The following is a 19,597-nucleotide window of genomic DNA, read 5'->3' on the forward strand; positions in this document are numbered from 1 at the left end:
CAGGTAAAGTATACTGTGCACAGGGCTTATCAAAGAGGATAAAATGCATAATGTAACTGCACTAATTCATTCACAGTGAAACCAATCAATTATTAATTTATTTGTTCCAGCCTTGCTCTTAAGAGAGACCCTGATAGAGCGGAGCTCACTGTACAAACACCATGGTCTTGCTTCTCCAAGAGATTTATTGAGAGCTGTGTGCATTAGCCCTGACCACAGAGCCATCATCACAATGTCCATAGCCTAGATTCTGATAACCCTCTTTACATCACTAAAGCGGCTCTCTGGAGCCTAAACACCTGATTGGCTGGCTGCTATCACTGGTCAGTGTTCACAAAATACATCCAGCAAATTGTCAATGCTAGTTAAAAACAGGCGATCTGGAAATACAAAGGCTGGTGTCTATCCATTAAATTAAGGTGAGTTTGCTGACTCATTGAGCCTTTTTTTTTTTTTTTTCCCCAACCAGTGGACAGCCAGCCCAATTATTAGTTGGTCTGTGTTATTTGCAGTTGATATAAAGAGAGTTCCCCCTGTAGCAGGAATAAAGCTACATAAACAGTTCAATAAAACTGGCAATTACATTTTATTTTCACATTTCTGCTTTCCATTTAATAATGGTTATATTTGTAATGAGCTAATTCTTTATTTAAAAGCAAAACTGTGCGGCCATATTTCCTCTATCTAATTTTTATTATGAGCTTCAGCAGCATTTTGTATCCCATGTTGGTCTTAATGATCTTTGTTTTTTTTCACTGTTAATTTAATCATTTTCAGTACTGGGAACATTAAGATACCTAAAGCTGCACTAATTAATATTCTTATCAATGGATCAAATGACTGTGAAATGTGGAAGTAATCATTTGTAGCAACAAACCCACAGAATTATCATCCAACTCTGCTCTTCAACTCAGCGCTGAAGAACTTTTTAGTGTCTTTAAGCTCATTTCATTCATCAGGCAAGTTCTGCTTTACTCAACCCAGTTTTAGGCAGCAGCAAGAAGCTGTTTGCATTGAAAAAGCTCTGATAAACCCACTCTGCGGATATACCCAACTCTGACGTTCTACATATACTGTATCTAAGGGGCTTTTTAGTCTCTCTTAACCAACTGGGCCTCGTGCAAGAACCAGTTGGACACATTTTCGTTCTTAAGTGGCATGTACAAGCGATTTAAGAGAATCTGTGGCATTCACCAATTTTCTTGTTCTTGGAATTTTCCCTTACGTACAAACAAAATTCAAGTGGTGCAGACTTGTTTTACAAGTCACGAAGAGATAGACTTTCCTTCTCCACAGGGGGAAAACGCACTCCTTTTGATTTCAGAATTATGCTGGCTTGATCTGAATTTGGATTTAAATATGACAGTCATTGTAAATTAAAAATACGTAACAAACTTACAGCAAATTAATATTCTGTTCACCTTCTGTTCATGGATTTTTATTTTTTTATTTTTATTTCTTTTTATTATTTTTTTATTTTTTTTAGATTTTAGTATTTGTATTGGCATATTTTGGCACAACTTATCTTGGTAGTTGTTGGAAAACAACTCTCACTACTGTAGGCTGTAATATTCTCTAGTCTAATAGCTCACTGATTGTCATCCCCTTGACCACCTTGCATATTAATGATGAACCACTTTGCTTTAGACATTTTTTAGCATCTAACTTCATGTATCCTAAACCATTCCCTCTTTAATGCTGTAACCGTACAGCAGCTCTGATGACATATGACTGACAGATTTGCTGTTTTGGGTCCTCTAATATGATTCCTGACTCCGCTAAATTTGTTATATTTTTGTTTGATTTCTGACAGCAGACTTGAATTTTCACACTGTGAAATTCTTTTTTTACTCTTGTATGACATTTTTGTGAGTGAAACCTTCCCACATACAAAGCTTGGCCTATTAGTATATATGTTAGGGGCGTTGGTGATTCTAATGATTAAAGTTCACAAACATGCACTTACTCATGAACAGATTCGTCAGTCTGAAAGGCGTGATTCTATGAAAATTTTTTTGCAGATAAGAGAGTTTGGTGAATCTAAATTGGAACACTCCTATGAACAAACCTCACAGAAGAGAATTTTAGGACAAGAATACGAAAATGTTCTTGAATGAGGTCCATAGTTAGTTTTCCAGCTAACATCATTTCCAGCAGCAGGAGGCAGGTGTTTTCAGCAAAAAAGCTCTGATAAAGCCACTGTTCACTCCCTGCCCAGTACCAAACAGCCAGCAGACAGTCATCAACAATATAGAAAACTTATTGGACCACTTAGCAGCTAAAATGGTGAATATTTTTCTCAGGGGTTGGTGACCAAACCAGAGCTAAGAGTGAATATTGGACTTGCTGGACATATGAACAGGCAACTTTTTACTAAAACTTTAGCTATATCAACTTCAGAAGTTGGTCATATGTCAATGTTGTGTTTTACACCTTGCTGATATGTCCCCAAGTGGGCAAAAAATCAGTTAATGTAGCTTTAAGAGTGTAAATTTTTCATGAAATAGCTCATCTTCAAGTTTTTTAGAATTCTTGTTAAGTTAGTGAACTTTGTGTCAAGCTGGGAAAAGATAGCAAGATGACTATTTAATTAGTCCTTACTTTGACTTCTTGTTTACTTGTAAACATGAAAGTCACTGTATTCTTTATTTATTTGCAGTATGATTTGAAAATGCACAGCATTCTGGATCTGGTTTATATTCATTTGTGGTGATTTGTATTCATGACACAATGATAAACTTTGTCATCATCAAGACTCATTTTAAAACCTAGCCTTTGAGAATATCAGCTGATATCAGGTTAAATACAAAGATCTTTAATACAAATATGTCAACAAAAGGCATATTTACCCTTACAATAATGACTTTGAAAACACTGTAATACACCAAAACAAAAACACCATTCCTTTAGCACAAATTGATAAAACAGGCTTAATTTGTGTCGTCATGTTTCTTTTTATGTGACAAGAGTTCCAAGCAACCAAGCATACATTAGGAGAACCAAGTATAGCCTCTTATTCAAGTCTCTATGCCTTCAGATGTCAAGTTGGAAACGAGCATATTCTTCCTCTTGTAAGTTAAAATGCAGATCATGATCACACAAGGCACACAACCACCTACTTTAGGGAGTGAAGGAGATTTAAACAGAGCATTGGAATATGAATTCAAACTAAATATAAATGCATCACATTAAATGTCTTATTTTAGAAAAATCATTTTTAGACATTAAATTTTAAGAAAAGGAACAAAGTTTTTTTTTTTTTTTTTTTTTTTATTATTATCTAACCTATCCCTAGTGTTTTGTTGTGCTTTCATTGGGATCCAGCTATCCTGCACTGTGTCTTTTTGTGTCCTTCCTCTCAGTTCTTATCTATAAAGGGTCTGCAGCACTGTGCTGCATCACATACCACTGGCACTGTGAGCCTGTTTGCTAAACAAAGAGCCAGCAGTCCCTGGTGTTGGTACAGGGGGAGGTGTGGATGCTACCAAGAGAGCAATGGTCCTCTGTTGATCACAAGGCTTTTACACGGCAAATACACAAATTGGCTCTTATCATAATCATACCAATATGTGTGATGCTAAGGCTGTGCGAGAGTACATCTAAGACTACAGTGATCAATGAAAACAGACGGGGGGTTTCAGGAGTGCAAACGCCTCTTTCTACTTTTTTTTTTTTTTTTTTTCTCCAAGAAAATAGAAATCACAACTTTTTGAAACTTTTTCTGAGGCTTGGCTGGAATTACTTACTACCATCTCAGCAAATTTTTTCAACCCAGCGACTCCAGCCAAAAGATATGACAGTATAGCCAATAGCCATGCACTGAATGTGCAGCTAGAAAATTAAAAAAAAAAAAAAAGGAATTATAACATTTTGGAGACTGCTAGAAGAAATGCAAGCATAAGTATAAAAATCTGGGTCTTTATTCTTTTTGATAAAAATTTAGAACAAGGCTATTAGAACAGTAACAAAGCTCTGGGAAGATAAGAGATTGAACAGCTGCAGATCAGGGGAATATTCACCTGTTCAGCAAACTATATCCACAGTTGAAAGGATTAAGGCATTCTGAAATTGCATATAGATATCCGTCTTGTTTATAGATGGAGTTTCTAAAATATTGCTTCTAACAAAAGTTTACTGGTTTAACTGAGTTCTGCTTAACTGCTGCCACAAATGACAATTGCAAGATACTGGCACATCAAACTCTCCTTAATTTTCCACAAATTCACGTGAGTCATTTGGCATTAGGCAACCTGATTGAGAGCACATATAATGGAGGCACAAGCCGTGACATTTCTCACACTGAGGTATGTTTAAACACTGTAATACCTATCTTTAACGTTTTGGAATAGTAGAGTAAGGTCATTTACACAGCTGCATCTTTTTAAAGGTTGCTGAAGTCCCCATTAGACTGGATTTATTTCTCTAGTGGATGTAAGGTGATTTTAATCCTATGCAGAGCATGTATGCGGGTAATTTTTCATCCCCATCCCAGTAGTTATTTCAGCTGGAGTTATCTAGTTTTTTTTATTTTTTTTATTTATTTTTTTTCTGTGAATTCACTGGTCCGCCTGCAATTTAAATCCAGTCTTTAGCAACATCCTTGTATTTTAAGATTTTGGATCTCTGATTTGATTTTTTTTTTTTTTTCCCCCCCTACAGAAATGGCTGCTTGTCCTTGTACTTCTTTTTTCGTTTCTTTTTTGTTTTGTTTTTTTGTTTTTAACTCAGCTCAGTGTGCAATTTGACTTTTGTTTGAAAATGCAGGAAGTCACTAATATTTTTGTTAATCTGATAGATGGAAACATGCTCACACCGACTCATAAGCCTAATTGGGAATCAATATGACCACATAAAAAAAATACAGCCGCCAGGAGAGCCACATGCTGCTGTTCTTTAGCTCTACCTGTGTGTGTTTTGGGTTTTTTTTTTTTTTTGTTCTGGTTTTTTTTTGTTTTGTTTTTTTGCGCCCATATTTATTTACATTTTGGGGAACTCCCACAATTATAAGTGTGCCAAATTAGCTATTAGCAGTTCATGGTTGCAGTGCAGACAGATAACTATGACTGAATTACTTTGATACTGGACAAAACTTCAAAATGTGACGATCCTCAGGCAAGTTCTAAACTATTTATTTATTTATTTTTTTTCCTATGAGGTCTACAAAGCAGATTTATAGGCATTTATTTGCAATGGACATCAGAGATAATGATATCCTGAAGAATTGCAAATCACACTGAAGTATGTCAATGTGTTTGACACCTGTGTCTTAAGATTTGACTGAGTTATGACTCTTAAGGAGAATGATTTTTGACTCAAGTAAAACAACGCCTCACCTTTGCCTCACCTTCAACTCTCCGGCGCCTGCTTGAGGAGGCTTCTCTTTTGGCTTTGTCCAGCTGAATGTCCATGTCTATCAAAGACCATATTCTGTAATTTCAGAATGGTTAAAAATGCCATCCGAAACAATGAATTGCATTACAGAGGAGCAGTGAATAGTTCATCTCCCAGCTCCCTCTGTAATATCAAGCCTGCCTGAATGGGGCTGAACATTGTCATCCTCGATAAGATACTGGTCATACTAGAACAAAGGCCCTTATCAATACCGTTTTACACTCAAAATGTAGTAGTAGTAGTAGTAGTAGTAGTAGTAGTAATCTCAACACTTTAGAAGTGTTGTCACCAGTAAATCACCAAAGCGCTTTCTGATTTAAGACCCTTCTAATCAGGGTGACCTTGGACGCTGACCAGCTAGTAATTTCAGGAGCTAACCCAGTCAACCTAGCCCCCCTATGTGATCCTCAGGTCACGGGTTGCATTAATGACTGGGTCCAGTGCTTACTCAGATATGATCATCCTTCTCTTATACTCATGGGGTTCCGCACTGTGTGGAAGGTGAGTGGAATAGTTTATTAAAGCCAAAGGTATAGGCAACGACCCTACAAGGGACCCACGAAGATGCGCTTTAAAAATGTGCAACATCCCTGATGTGAAAAACTGAAGATGGAAAACTGCCTTCTATAAAATAATTATTGGGATATAATAAACCTAAATAAAAATGCTGCAACTCATCCTTTAAGCGATTATGGATGAAACATGTTAGTAAGTGGTCCATTAGTAAGAGTCAAACCTTAGTCTAGACACCTTATTTGCAAGAATGCCCAGCGTGTATTAAAAAATTTAATTTTTGCAGTAAGCTAAATCATAGCAAGCTATGAAATGATGAAATAAACTGATGAAATCAAAGAGAGAATATCCATTAGTGCCCAGTTAAATTACCACCGGCTCTGTGTAAACTCCAATTGATCTGCACCAACATGAAGCAGAGAGTCTTGGGGCTGCACAGCCACAACAGCCAGGGTACTTGACCTCCTCAAAATTCAAATGAGGCAAAGATGCTGACTTGTGGCAAGTCAGTCAAACCAAGTCCAGTTGGGATGTATTAATTAGATTTATGTGAAACTGCTTCTAAAAAAATGAAAGGATTATCAATTATGCAATATCTTTGTATTAAACCTTGAAAACAAAATACGATCTCAAGCATTTTTGATTCTTCATGTAAAAACCCTACATTTTTAAAACAGAGCCACCTTATTCCTGTTGTGAGACTTTCAATAAGTCACTGGAAATTATATATTTTACTGATACCTGAAAATATTACCAATTCAAACCGAGTAGTGTTATCCTAGGCTGTCTGTGACAGTAGGGAGGGCAGGCTGTAATGTAGGAATGAGCCACTGCAGAAATCCAACACAAGCTGCTTTGATCCAGCCAGCTATAAAGAGGAGTGCCGAAGTGAATCTATTCGCTCTGCGTTCAGCTCAATACACTATTGATCTGGGTGGGAGCACAGTGAGGCAGATATATGCTCTTATTAGCAACTCCCTTCATCTTATTGGAACATGTAGAGGTCAGACCTGGCCTACGGGACCTAAATCCAGGCTCTTACGTTTATGCAGCCCACCACATGATCTGATTAGCAGCTCATGAAAGATGGCTCAGGCCCATGTCCTGAGAGCAAACACAAATATGATATGGACCAGGATCAATTGATGGCATGTTCAAAATGGTAATGGTTACAATAATATGGAGATGCTCACTGAACTGCCTTTCACATCAATACTACACAATATTTAGGTTAAGCTATATCTGTGTATAACAGTGTTAACACTAGAAATTTATTTTTTCAGTAGACCTTCAATGGTGCCAGTTCACCTATTGTAGCTTGCAATGCAAGCCCATGGCACATTGCATGTAACTCCATTATGCACCTCTTCACCTCCCAAACTTAATTTTCATGTAAGAGGAAAAAAATAGACTGATTAACAATTAGTGTGTCCAATGTAGAGTGTGAAAAGCCACTGGTAGTAATGAGGAAAGTTTTCACTGACAGATGTTTGTTGATGCTCATAAGACTCATTTGTTCCTGGTTCTGCAGCAACCCCACCTTTATTATTATTATTATTTATTATTTATTATTTATTATTATTATTGTTGTTGTTGTTGTTGTTGTTGTTGTTTTGCTATCTTATTACACCCGCTCTCCTGGTCCCTGCCACCCACTTTATATTATTGAGAGCAACACAAGCCTTCCAGGTGGTTTCCTATATTCAGTTAAGCATCATGTAGTAATTTGTCTGAAAATGCATCATCAGAAATGAAGGCAATAATCTGTGTTGCACAGGAGAACTATGCACACAAAGTCCATTTATAAACTGTAATGGATGTTTACAACAGACAGTTTGGGTAATAATTTTACCATTCACTCTTTGTTTGCTCTTCCAACTAACTCTGGGGGTAGGATTGAAGGATTAGTCAAGTTTATATCAAAATCCTGATTTTAAGGATCTCAATTTTCAAATCACAAGAACTGCAATTTTAATTACAATTTACATGATGAACAGTGTCTGAGCGAAGATTAAGCCAGCAACATTTCCCCACCTATGACAACTATTGCTAGTAAATCTACTCAGTTGTAGTTACTTCAGTTACAATTTGGAGTTAGCAAAACAACAAAATGAAACTCTTGGCTGTTTTCTGGTTGATTTTTTTACAGCTGCGTCTGTAAGATTAACTCACCAATTTGTATGATTATGATGTCTGAAAAAAATGAGTGGCCTGTGCCTTTTTCCTGCTCAAAAAAGACCAATAGAGTTGTAAGTCTTCTTCTACATAAACAATTGGAAGTTAATGTTCAACGATGAGACTGAGTCGGTTTCATTCGCATTTTTCTCTCTGGTCCACTCTCTCCTCTCTTCTCCTACCTCACACTTCCTCTCGTCTTATTTCATTCTTCTCAGTATATGAAACTGCAACTGTTAACAGCATCAGTCATCGTCTGATATTAAAACCTGTCAGACATGACTCACTAGCAATTCGTCATTATTACATAACTAGCCAACTATTAAGCTGCAATTAATAAATACTTTCATATCTTGTTTAATATTATGTAGACCACAAATACAGTCTTGTAGGTGAATTTATAGAAAAAAATAACAGCAATTTAAATCACTATTGAAATTACCCAGGGGTTTGTTTAACTGATCACCTGACTCCGGATGCTTCTTGCGCAATCTAGATCTCAGCAATTAACATGACGAGTACAATGTTACTGATAGAAATGACAGCAAAGCTAAGACTCAAGTAGTAATAGAACATAATTATCATTTAAGGAAAAATCTACACTAAAATGTTTAAATACTGCAGTAGACAGCTAATGACAATGCTGATTGCATTTCTGGACCATTTTGTTGCTCTTATTCCTTTGTTGTTGTAGCTGCTTTCAGACAAGGTCATGTTGTGTCAACCTCATTCTAGCTGAGCTACAATGCAGTTTGACAGAAGATCCTATATAAAACATCCACAGTACACCAAAATAACGAGCATGACTCCCACTGTACCTGCCTGGAAACTCTTGCTCGCTTCCTCAATATCTGCTTAAAGTGTGAACAGGCAAATGTTACTAACATGTTAATATAAATACATCTTATGGTCAGTGTGTCTGTCAGCTTGTTTGGAGATTTTTTTTTGCCAAGATGGCAAAAATGAATCAATATAGCTTTAACACAAACCCAACATTTTGTTGCTCAAACATGAGTATCCATAAATTCACTGGAATGCTCTCTCTTCTACTCTGTTAACCTGCTGTCATATTTTGTATCCTTAGGTGTTTTATATTAGCCTGCATGTATATCTCTGACCTGTGTACTCAGTTTCCCTTAAATGTAACCACAGGTAATATAATAATAATGAAGTTTATTTGTATATTACGTCTCAAAACCAAGGTTACAAAGTGCTTTTCGCAACCCTTGTTGTACTGGTTGAGCAGCTGCAGAGCCATCCACCTTTCCATTTAACGTTAAGGAAAACTGTGAATGCTCAAAAACTCATATTAGAGCTGGCTGCTGACCTGACTGATATTTTTATGTCCTGTCCAAATGAGCTGAATGTTGATAATCAGTGAGTCACGGCTAATGACTAATTGCTTTGGGTTTTTACACAGCACATCCTGCAGGAAATGAAATTCATCATGGAGAAGTGATGTGCCAGCATGTGTGCATGTGTGTACATGCATGTTTAAGGGCAACTGACTGCATGTGTATGTCCGTTCAGCTGCATGTACTCTATATATGAGTGATCCAGTATCTACCTTGACAACACGGCTCAACTTGTCATTATAGCGTGACACTGATAAGATGTCCAGACCACTGTTGTAATGCCCTCTAACCACCATCTGGCCCTTCGATTATGGTTATCATGTCAGCCTGCTCAGCTCCAATTCAATAATGCCTGCTTGGGCTGCTCCCATTCACACACACACGCACACATTGGAGGAGGCTGTCCCTGCATACAGGCCTCAACAACCTGTAAATAACCCTCACCTCTACACTCAGCACCCTCACAAACACACATACGTCCGACCAAGTGCACTCAAACATATATTCACATACATAGAAGTTGTTTTTGCATCTGTTAGCCTTTTTACTATAACTCATACATATATTGTAGGTGTTTATTGTGTCATGCACATACAAGGGGTGAACTTTTTATTCAAAATTTGAACTATTGTTTGAAAAAAATTAAATATTCAAACTATAATGACCTACTCGATTTCAGAATTTATGCTTTATTAGCAGACGGCCAAATTACCAACAAAGGCTTTTTGCTAACTTTTTAAAAAGAAGCTGCCTTAACATATACAGATTCAAAAAGCTGGGACAACAAAACCATGCCTTGTGAAAGACACCTGGCTTCGTGCCCAGCTACACTACAATACAAAACACTACACTAGAAAATGTCCTCTGACGCATTGTGAGTGACAGCCAGGCACTCCACTCAACTCCACTACACAAAGGAACTTTAAACTTTTTTAACTTAACAAAATGGAGGGATGACTGATCAGTGGATTTTGTTTCAATTCTTTAGTTATTATTTTTCTAGTCAAGGGGTATTCGTGCAAAATGCAAAATGTTAAAAAAAAAATCTTTCTAGCAAGCTGCTATTCAGGCAAGTCTGTTCAAATCATCTCACATTAATTAGCAGATTAAACAACATTTGGAAAGGACATGAAGGAACATGTCACCCAGTGCAAGTGTGGCTCATTGTTGGAGCTCTGTGACTAAAATATATCAGGTTTTGGTTACACACGCAATACTTGTTAGTTGTTTATACTGTATTGGTTGCTCATTTGGTCTTTCGATGGGAATTGTTGACAATAAGAAAAATATAGAATATCACCAGTTTTATGCTTTAAGGTAGGTAATACATCATTTTTTTGTGTTGTCAAATGTATAATTGTGTAGTAATACAGTTGTAAAGTGCAGGGTGATTTGAAAAATGTGCATTCAAAAATGACTTAAAATTGCAAATCTTGTTTGAGGTAATTTAGTTTTTTTTGGTTCTAGGATAAACCCCTATGGATGCATATATGCGTGCGCTCACACACACACACACACACACACACACACACACACACACACACACACACACACACACACACACACACACACACACAAAATCAAACAGATTTCTGCATCATTCCAGCAAAACCAGACTAATTCCGGTGGATGGCATTTATTATAATTTCCACCGACTGCTTCCCCTTCTTTTCAGCCAACAGGAATAAAGACCTGGTCACTTCCAGTGGGAGGGGCAGGGGCGTTGATGAGGGGTTTGGGAATTGACAGAGGCCCTGTTTCTTGTAATGAGGTTCCTGACATAAACCCCAATAGATGGGCCAAATAAATCTCTGTATCGTTATGTAAGAGAGGCCTGGCCATCCCGTGGTGGAACCAGCAAGCACCCAGGGACTTTGTGCAGTGTAACAGCATCCTCCGCCACTACCCCCGCCCTTCCCCACCAACCTCCAACACTCCAGGCCCCTCTGCTCTACATCTCTCCATTCCCCCACACCAACAGCAATATTCCCGTACTAGCTTTCTCATCCAATACCAAGGGATTCTCTTTGTTTACTCCACAGTCAGTCAGAGATGACAGAATGAAAAAGGAGCTTACAACTGGTCTAGCAGCATTCCTTTAAGCTTACCGAGCATTTGTAAAGCACATACCAATAACTAAATGGCAATATTGTGTAGGACATGCATGATATGACAAGTACAATTAACTGCTGAGAGGATCAAAGTCAACATAGTCAAAGGAAGAAAATAATTGATTGAAACAGCTAAAACTACAGAATAAATGGCATAAATAATTAGCAAAAAAGCAATGGATAAATATTTGAAATAGTTAGCTAAAAGTAATGGATATATTGATAAACACAACTCAAAGTTATAGAAGTAAAAATGCAAACTTAACCAAATTACCCTAATCATGGAAAGTTCAACTGTACGAAAAACTTTTTTTTTTTTTTGCTGTTCTTGAGTTCATCTGGTAGGATTGTAGCTGGATCTGACAGAAAAGGCTAGGAACCACCTGTACAGAGTTAATGTCCACTTTGAGCTCATGCATTTTTCCTTCATGGTCAACATGTGTATTTGATTCCATGTGATGTAGGTGGCAATGCAATGTGATGTGATTAAATAATGATATTCACTCAGATATTGGAGTAGATCACCAAATTCTCAATTATTCTCCTGTCTTTCAATCCCCCCAATGTTAGAGTATGTATAAATTGAGAATATAGTTTAGCTGAAAACTTTCAAAACTGTCAAACTAATGAAGCAATTTCAGAACCATCGGTCATTAATCACGTATCACTCGTCATTTAAAACAAACTCCGACACAATGTATTGAAAACAGTCCATTTCACAGGGTTGAAACAAGCTCCAGTGCCTCTGTTCTTTGCTAATGAAATCTCAAAATAATTGTAACTGAAAAGGCAAAACTTGTTATTGATGAAAAATGTGTATGGTTTTTCATCAGTTCTAAATGGGTAATGGAGCACCACAAAAAATATTTCCCTGAAATTCTGTTTTACACTCATTTCCACACTGTGTGTACACTGATTTCCCTCTAATTTTCTGCACATCTAACGTAGATAATAGCACCTTAAAATCCTGTTTATTTAGACAGGAAGAGAACAGTAAACACCCTGCCATCTGCAATGGCTGGGCTCTACTGATCATTAGAAATGTAAACCAACACAATACACACACACACACACGCACACAGAGTGAGAGAGAGAGAGAGACAAACAGAGAGATAGAGAGAGAGAGCAGAGCTAACCCCTCCCCTCATTAATCATTGCTGCCCGTCAGCTCTGTCACTTAAAAGCTATATAAGCCATTAGGCCAGTGCTACTCACCCTGTTAGGACCACCACAAAGTCCATTACATTCCAGCCATTACGTAGGTAGGAGCCTTTGTGAAAGGCAAAGCCAAGGGCGATGATCTTGATGCCAGCCTCAAAACAAAATATTCCAATAAAGTAGGGCTCTGTGTCGTCCTGTTAGAAAAAAGCAGAATATAGTAAGGAGGATTCATAAAATTACAGACTTCCATCTGGCTGTGTCAATAAAAACAAATGATGGCCAGCCAATGTCATCAACCTCTAATAAAATGAAGGGTCCACATAATTTTCCACAACAGCTTCAGGGTATCAGTCTGTAGGTCTGTGAGATTTAGTGTCCCATGATCATCTCCAACACTGTATCACATTATTTAACACCCCGAAGAACTCTTACGAACAACTACCACCAAAAATGCATATTCAATTGGGTGATTCCAGTAATTTTAGAATCAGTATATTTAAATTTAAATATTTTTTAAAAGTTAAATAAATAGGTACAGGATTCACTGCATTATAGAAATAACTTGATTAGACTAGGTGTGATTTTAATTAGGTATCACACATAGGGTTAGGTATTTAATCCTATCTGGTACTGACTGAGATGTGTCTGTAGCACCAATTACTGAAACCTGTTGAGTGTGGAAACTGGCTCTGAATGTCTGATCAGATTATTTACTTAGTTTACTTAATCCCTCTGTCTCTTTCATCACATCCTCCTTGATTTAAATCATCATTTTGCCAATTTTATACTATTTTTCTGCTCGTATGAAGACAACATTTAACATTTGGCTTCTTTTGTTGAATGAAAATTGAGGTTTTATAGAAAATCCTGTTTATAGTTCTCAAAGTAAGGGTGCGTTCAGACTGACATTAGCACTGCATGAAAAAAGCAGTCTCCTCATTCATTTCAAAGAGACCACTGTATTCATACAGTGGTTATACTGACACAGAGGGCTTCAGCAAAAAAATACAGTGTTGTCAGCAAAAAAGTTGAACCTGGCTCTACTTTGGCCAAAACACAATGTAACATTATCAGCTGTGCAAGGTGCTGTGTTGGCAAATCAGATACATGCAAGCACGTATTCCTGGTTAAATTGTGACACAAGGCATTCAGATTGATCAACCAATGATCATTGATCAATATCATTTTGGTCTCAATATTAGCATTCAGATATGATATTGGCATTAGTATTGAAATATTTCCAGTGTTATACCAGCTGTTGTGTTTGGCATTTTGTTTTTTTTTTGCTTGGAACTATGCTTTTAGTTAAAGTCTTAGAAGAAATAGTATAAGAATAAGCTGCAAACTCTACATCACCAATGTTAGAAGCGAACAACATTAAGGAGTGCATGGACTAGAGCTGAAAGGATTAGGTGATTAACTAGTTCAATGGACAGAAAATTAATTGACAACTATTTTGAAAATCATTAAATCATCTCTCATTTTTCAAGCGAAAAGGCCAATTAAACTCTGTTTTCAGCTTTTCAAATGTTAAAATTTGTTGCTTCTTTTTCATATACAATAGCAAACTGAATACCTTTGGGGTTTTGAGTGTTGCTCAGACAAAACAAGCAATTTGAACAATTGTCTTGGGTTCCAAGAAATTGTGGTGGGCTTTTTTTTCAAATTTTTCAAATTTTTAAATTGATCTATAGAGAAAATAATTGGCAGATTAATCAATAATGGAAAAAAAAGTTATTTGTAGCACCAGCAAACACAGAGCCACAGCTTCCTGACAAGAGTACAGACATACTAATTTGTCTCCAAAATGTTTACTGGGGCTAGATAATAAGGTGGAAAAGCTGTACGGGAAATTTTATGATGCACTGACACAGTCCTGATGACACATCTGATCACTTCAATTCACCATGAACTCTGTGGTATAATGTCAGACAGGGTTTGAGTCCATCTCAAAGACTGGATCAATGAAAGAATGAAAATGAATGCTAGAGGGCCTCAGCAGTGACATTTCATTCTTAAATCAGCCCTGCCCCTGCCACCGCCAGCTCTATGATTGGACAGAAACGCTCACAGCAGTTGCTTCTTTAACGGAAAGACTTAACAAGAGACCTGGGGCAGGGGTAGGGCGCAGCAGGGGTAACCAGAAGTAATGATACACAGTGAAGATCAAAGGCAGCTCTGTGGGGTTCTGCTTAACCTACATCACTGAGGGAAAAATAAAATGTAATCCTACACCATATTCAACACGTTGTTGAGAAATTCATGAAAACAGTGTCATTATTGCAGCATGTTTTCAGTTCCTATTAAAATATTCGATGTTTTCACTCAATGTAGTTTGGCAGTGAAATGTTCAAATCCATGAACACATGGACTAGAAAAAGACGAAAGATTGGATTAAGCAGAGCATAAGTCTATAACTTCATTGCAGCAGAATCTGCAGGTGAAAACAACCAGACTACCATATTTCTTTGAGGTGCTTTGCAAACTGTAGCCAATTCTAGAATTATTTCACTTACAAAGAGAAATCAAAGACATTAACAGAGCAAAACTAACAGAGCAAACCATCACTGTGGTTGCAGTTTACTATCTTTTCTACTAAATGAGACATGAAGAGCTGTACAGTAGGAAATAAAAAGCAGTCGTGGCTACTTACCAAACGCTCTGACATCGGTGTTTTGTCTAAGGCCGGTAGGTGTTGCTCCAAAGCCAGCACAATGCAGTTTGCTATAATGGTGGCCAGGATCATGTACTCAAATGGAGTGAGAGTATTAAGGAACTCTTGTGAAAAGGAAATTCACAAGTTTCTACACATACAAACACAAACCACACCATTAAACTAATACATAAAAACATAGGAAGACGAAAAAGAATAGATAACAAAAATACATCTTAAACTCTTCAAAAACACAATTGGGACCAAACTTTCTGCACCTGATTTGTTGCTTGGTGTTTGTTGGTGTATCTTTTTTACAGAAGACATAATGTGTAAACATCCAAGAAATGGTTTAAGACCTCTTCTCATGTAGGTCACAAATCCATACTACACACTAATTCTAAGCAGTTAAGCTAGTAGTGTGTTCATACTTAACAAGTGATACACTTAAGTGTACTCCAATCAGTCAGTATGCATATTAACAATGTTTGCTTTCTGAGTGTGCTGTTGATGTATACTATTCTCCCACAATGTAATGCAAAAAGAAAATGGAAGAGCTGCTGAAAGCTAAAAATTACAACAAATTGTGGACGGTGGTGAAACGACTCTAGGAAGACCTTAGAAAACAATAAATAACAACTGCATTTTTGGAAAAAGTAATTGTTAAGTCTGCAACATAGACCTGGCTGTAGCATTCTAAAGTCACAGTATGACTAGTGACTTATGGCGCGCACACTGTACAATTTTCCTGCTATATAACGGTAAAGTATGCTAATTTCTTGTAATATTAACTGCTAAAACAGTATACAATAAAGATTTGTATATAGTAACTATTGTATACGGTTTGAATGTAGTACGAAATTGGGACACAGCAATACTTATAGAGGATTTAAGGAGCCCTAGTTTCCTGTTAAATTTTTAAGTCACACACCTAGGATGAGATAACCCTGATGACATAACCGGAGTCATGGTTTCAAACTTTGGAAAACTCCCGCCATAGCTACAGAACAAATCATACAGCCGTTTTTCACAGGCTGAGTAGTACTTCTCATGACAAGTATTTGAAGTTAAAGTTTAAATTTGGTGGAGTGCCCCTTTAACCCCAATGCCCACAAAGTAGTTAACTAGTTATATTTATATTCCCATGCAGTCCTCAGTGGTTCATACAGACACATCTTCTTTTTTCCCGTAAAAATACAAAAATCACCTTTCTGCCACAGTCAAATGCCAGTTGGGATCCTCATCAATATGCAACACCTTTGCAGTACTGAGTAAGAGGAGAGTTTCTGGTTACTTCAAGAAATTATACAAAGATTTGTACAGATTATTGGGTATCTCACTTCCCTGCAGTGCACTGCTGTTGTGTCATTCGCACTACCACTCCAACATCCCCTCAGGACCGTTACATCTGTGCCAGGAGGAGGGCATCCTCAGGACAGGAGCTTGCCAATGGATTCCAACTACTTGGGGTCACAATAGATCATATTGTAGTATTGCCATGATTGTTCTGCATCAGTATAAAGGGCTCGGTAATGCAATGTAACATCAAAGCATGATAAACGTTTGTTCAGCACCAGAGGTTATCAACCAGTGACTTAAGTAATGTAGGCTATTACACGACTAAATGTGAATTGATTGCAACACCTATTACAACCATTAACATAAGAGTTGTTTACCATTGACTTTTCCTCAAAAAAGTATCCAAATCTAAGCCAGTGAGTAGTTATTCTGTTGGTGAGTCAAAATACAAAACTCAATAGGTGGCATCCACACTCGAATAATCATTCACAGCAAACTAAATCAATTAAAAATCAAACAACACCTAATTTGAAATGCATCCTGCTGCATTTTATTGCCATGGTTTGGTTGTTTGTTGTCACACCCATGCAGAGTGCCACCGCCTTGATGCTGAGGTCAGCCTGCTGTTTGCTAGGAGTTCAGCACTCTGGACAGCACCATCTGCAGACTACATCCTTCACAATGAAATGTCATTGAGACCATGGTCTAACACGTAATAGACCACAATGGTGTTATACAGTCTATAACTCAACTTTAAACCTTGCCTTTATGTACCCCATTGCCTAACCCAGTAGTTCTTAAACTGAGGGGTGGGCAGGGGGAAAAAATATGGAGTGAAACTAAGCTGAATGACTATGATTTATGTGGGGAAAATAAACAAACAAGAGTTTCCTGATGCTATTCTGTTGGCCTCTTTTTCACTAAAATTTAACTTGGATCCCTTTTTATTATTTGCTTCACCTAATGATTGAAAAAAAAAAATTGTGGAGTGGGGTGGGGTGGGGTGTACGTTTTTCGCTAATGGGGGGGGGGGCAATGCCAGAAAACGTTTGAGAACCATGGGTCTTACGCTATTCATGAATTCAGCATCGGGATAGAGTACATGATACCTGTTCTCTGACCAGGCTCCATCAGCCTATAACAGAGACAAACAACGTAAGTCTCCCTGGATTAAAGTCTTTAAGAAATATTCTTCATCAAGTAAAAGTCTAAGAAATTTAGATACCTTGACGAAAAACCCCTGTAATAGAAGACTTGGCATAAAAAAATGAAACCCCACAGAGCGGTGAAACACAAGTCAAAACACCAAGCAACATGTTATGCACCCAGCCTTCTTACTACCTTTTGGTAATTACTAATCGATTAATGTTCTGTTTTCTCTGAGGCGAAATATGAAACAAATGACATCAAGCTCCATTAGAAATGTGACTCTTTAAGGTTGCCTTGCTTGTCAACAGTGGTAGCAGACGTGCATCAAAGAAATGGTTTAAGACCTCTTCTGAAATAAGGTCTGGCAGGATATTTATTCTATAGAACATTGACTGAGGAGCACCCAATCGTGGCACAGGCTGCAGCACTCCCCTCTGCTGTATGGAAGTCTGTTTCCCTCTCGATATTTGATTCCCCTTACCTATATCTGAACAACAAAGTCGTATCACTCACCAAAACCAGTCGTCTTTTATGTTGCTTAACCTGACCTCAACTTTACCTTAACCCTAACCAGTTACTTCTGCTACGCCTAACCATAACCTAAACTAAGCCTTAGCCCAGGCGCCGAAAGGGACGCCACAGGAGACACCATTTTAACGAAAACATAACACAATTAGGGCTGTGGAAACAAAAGGAGAAACAACTGTGGAAGTTTTCAATATTAGTGATATAAACGATTCTTTTCATATCGTATATATGCTAAATTAAAGGCTGTATCCTTTCGTTTCGTTAGTGTAGGTAGTGTATCATATCCTAGATACACGTATCTTCTGCCGGTAAACACGGAACCTTAAATGCACATATTTTTCAGCGGAGTTCGGCGTGGTGATCTCGCGTTACACGGGATAGACCGGCACATATGAAGGTATTGGACTCTAAGGATATGGCCATTCGGTGATCTTTTTGGCATATTTCCGTATGATGTTATCCTCACTGAAGATGAACAGAGAGCGGTTAACGGTGAGGCAGTTCTGTTTGACTGGAATGGGGTTGTAAATGGCCATGGTCCTGGCTCTCTGGGCCATCGTCTGCTTGTATATTCTCTGGCCCCCCGGAGGCCCCGGCTGGCGGCTGGCCCCTCTGGCCGGACCCGCGGGACAGCTGCCTCCATAGCGGCTGGACAGTTCGTCTTCAAAGCGAGCCATTCTGGGATAGCACAGATCTTGCTGGAGAAACCAAAACTTACACCAGAAAAGAAATGGAAAAGAAGCATCACAACACACACTGTCGTTCCCTCCTCCGGGTCTTTTAGGGGCGTGTATCTTCCACGAACAGGAGAATCAAACATGCACAACAAAACAAGGAGAAGAAGGCTCTTTTTCATCAACGTCAGTCTGTGATCTCGACTCTGCTGCCTCCCATGCTGTCACCCTCTCCAACATGAAATTGTGGCTCAAAGTTAAGATCACATGCCATGATGCATCATTTTTCACTGGTGTACTTTCTTCGGCTGACTGCCCCGGTCCCCAGAGAGAGCAGAAATATACTAGCGTCAACGCTACAAGTCCATGCTACAGGATGCACCTTTCACCAAAACCCCAGTGAAAAACAGTCAGTTCAACACAAAAGACTACGGCACAGAAAATACTGCGAACCGTCACAGCGAGGAGTCAGAAAAGGTCCCCAAACTACACCGTTTCTGTCCCATAAAGAGCCGTTTCCATTGGGAGTTGAACGCTGGGCGGCTCTTCTTTGAAACCGCCTCGCCCACGGTCCAGGTGAGAAAAAAC

General features: G+C 38.1%; 1 protein-coding gene across 1 annotated transcript in view; it reads right to left on the minus strand.

The window, feature by feature from the left end:
- The window catches only part of cacna1ba (calcium channel, voltage-dependent, N type, alpha 1B subunit, a), a 162,903-nt gene extending 143,891 nt beyond the window's left edge, over positions 1-19,012 (minus strand). The window contains exons 1-3 of the mRNA XM_040155330.1: positions 18,753-19,012; positions 15,360-15,465; positions 12,761-12,900 (exon numbers count right to left, since the gene is read on the minus strand). Coding sequence (XP_040011264.1) covers positions 12,761-12,900; positions 15,360-15,465; positions 18,753-19,012 — 506 coding nt within the window. The remainder of the gene's footprint in view (positions 1-12,760; positions 12,901-15,359; positions 15,466-18,752) is intronic.
- Between the last annotated feature and the right edge of the window lie 585 nt (positions 19,013-19,597).

This window comes from Xiphias gladius, chromosome 19 (assembly GCF_016859285.1).
Source record: "Xiphias gladius isolate SHS-SW01 ecotype Sanya breed wild chromosome 19, ASM1685928v1, whole genome shotgun sequence".
In the NCBI taxonomy this organism is placed as follows: Eukaryota; Metazoa; Chordata; class Actinopteri; order Istiophoriformes; family Xiphiidae; genus Xiphias; species Xiphias gladius.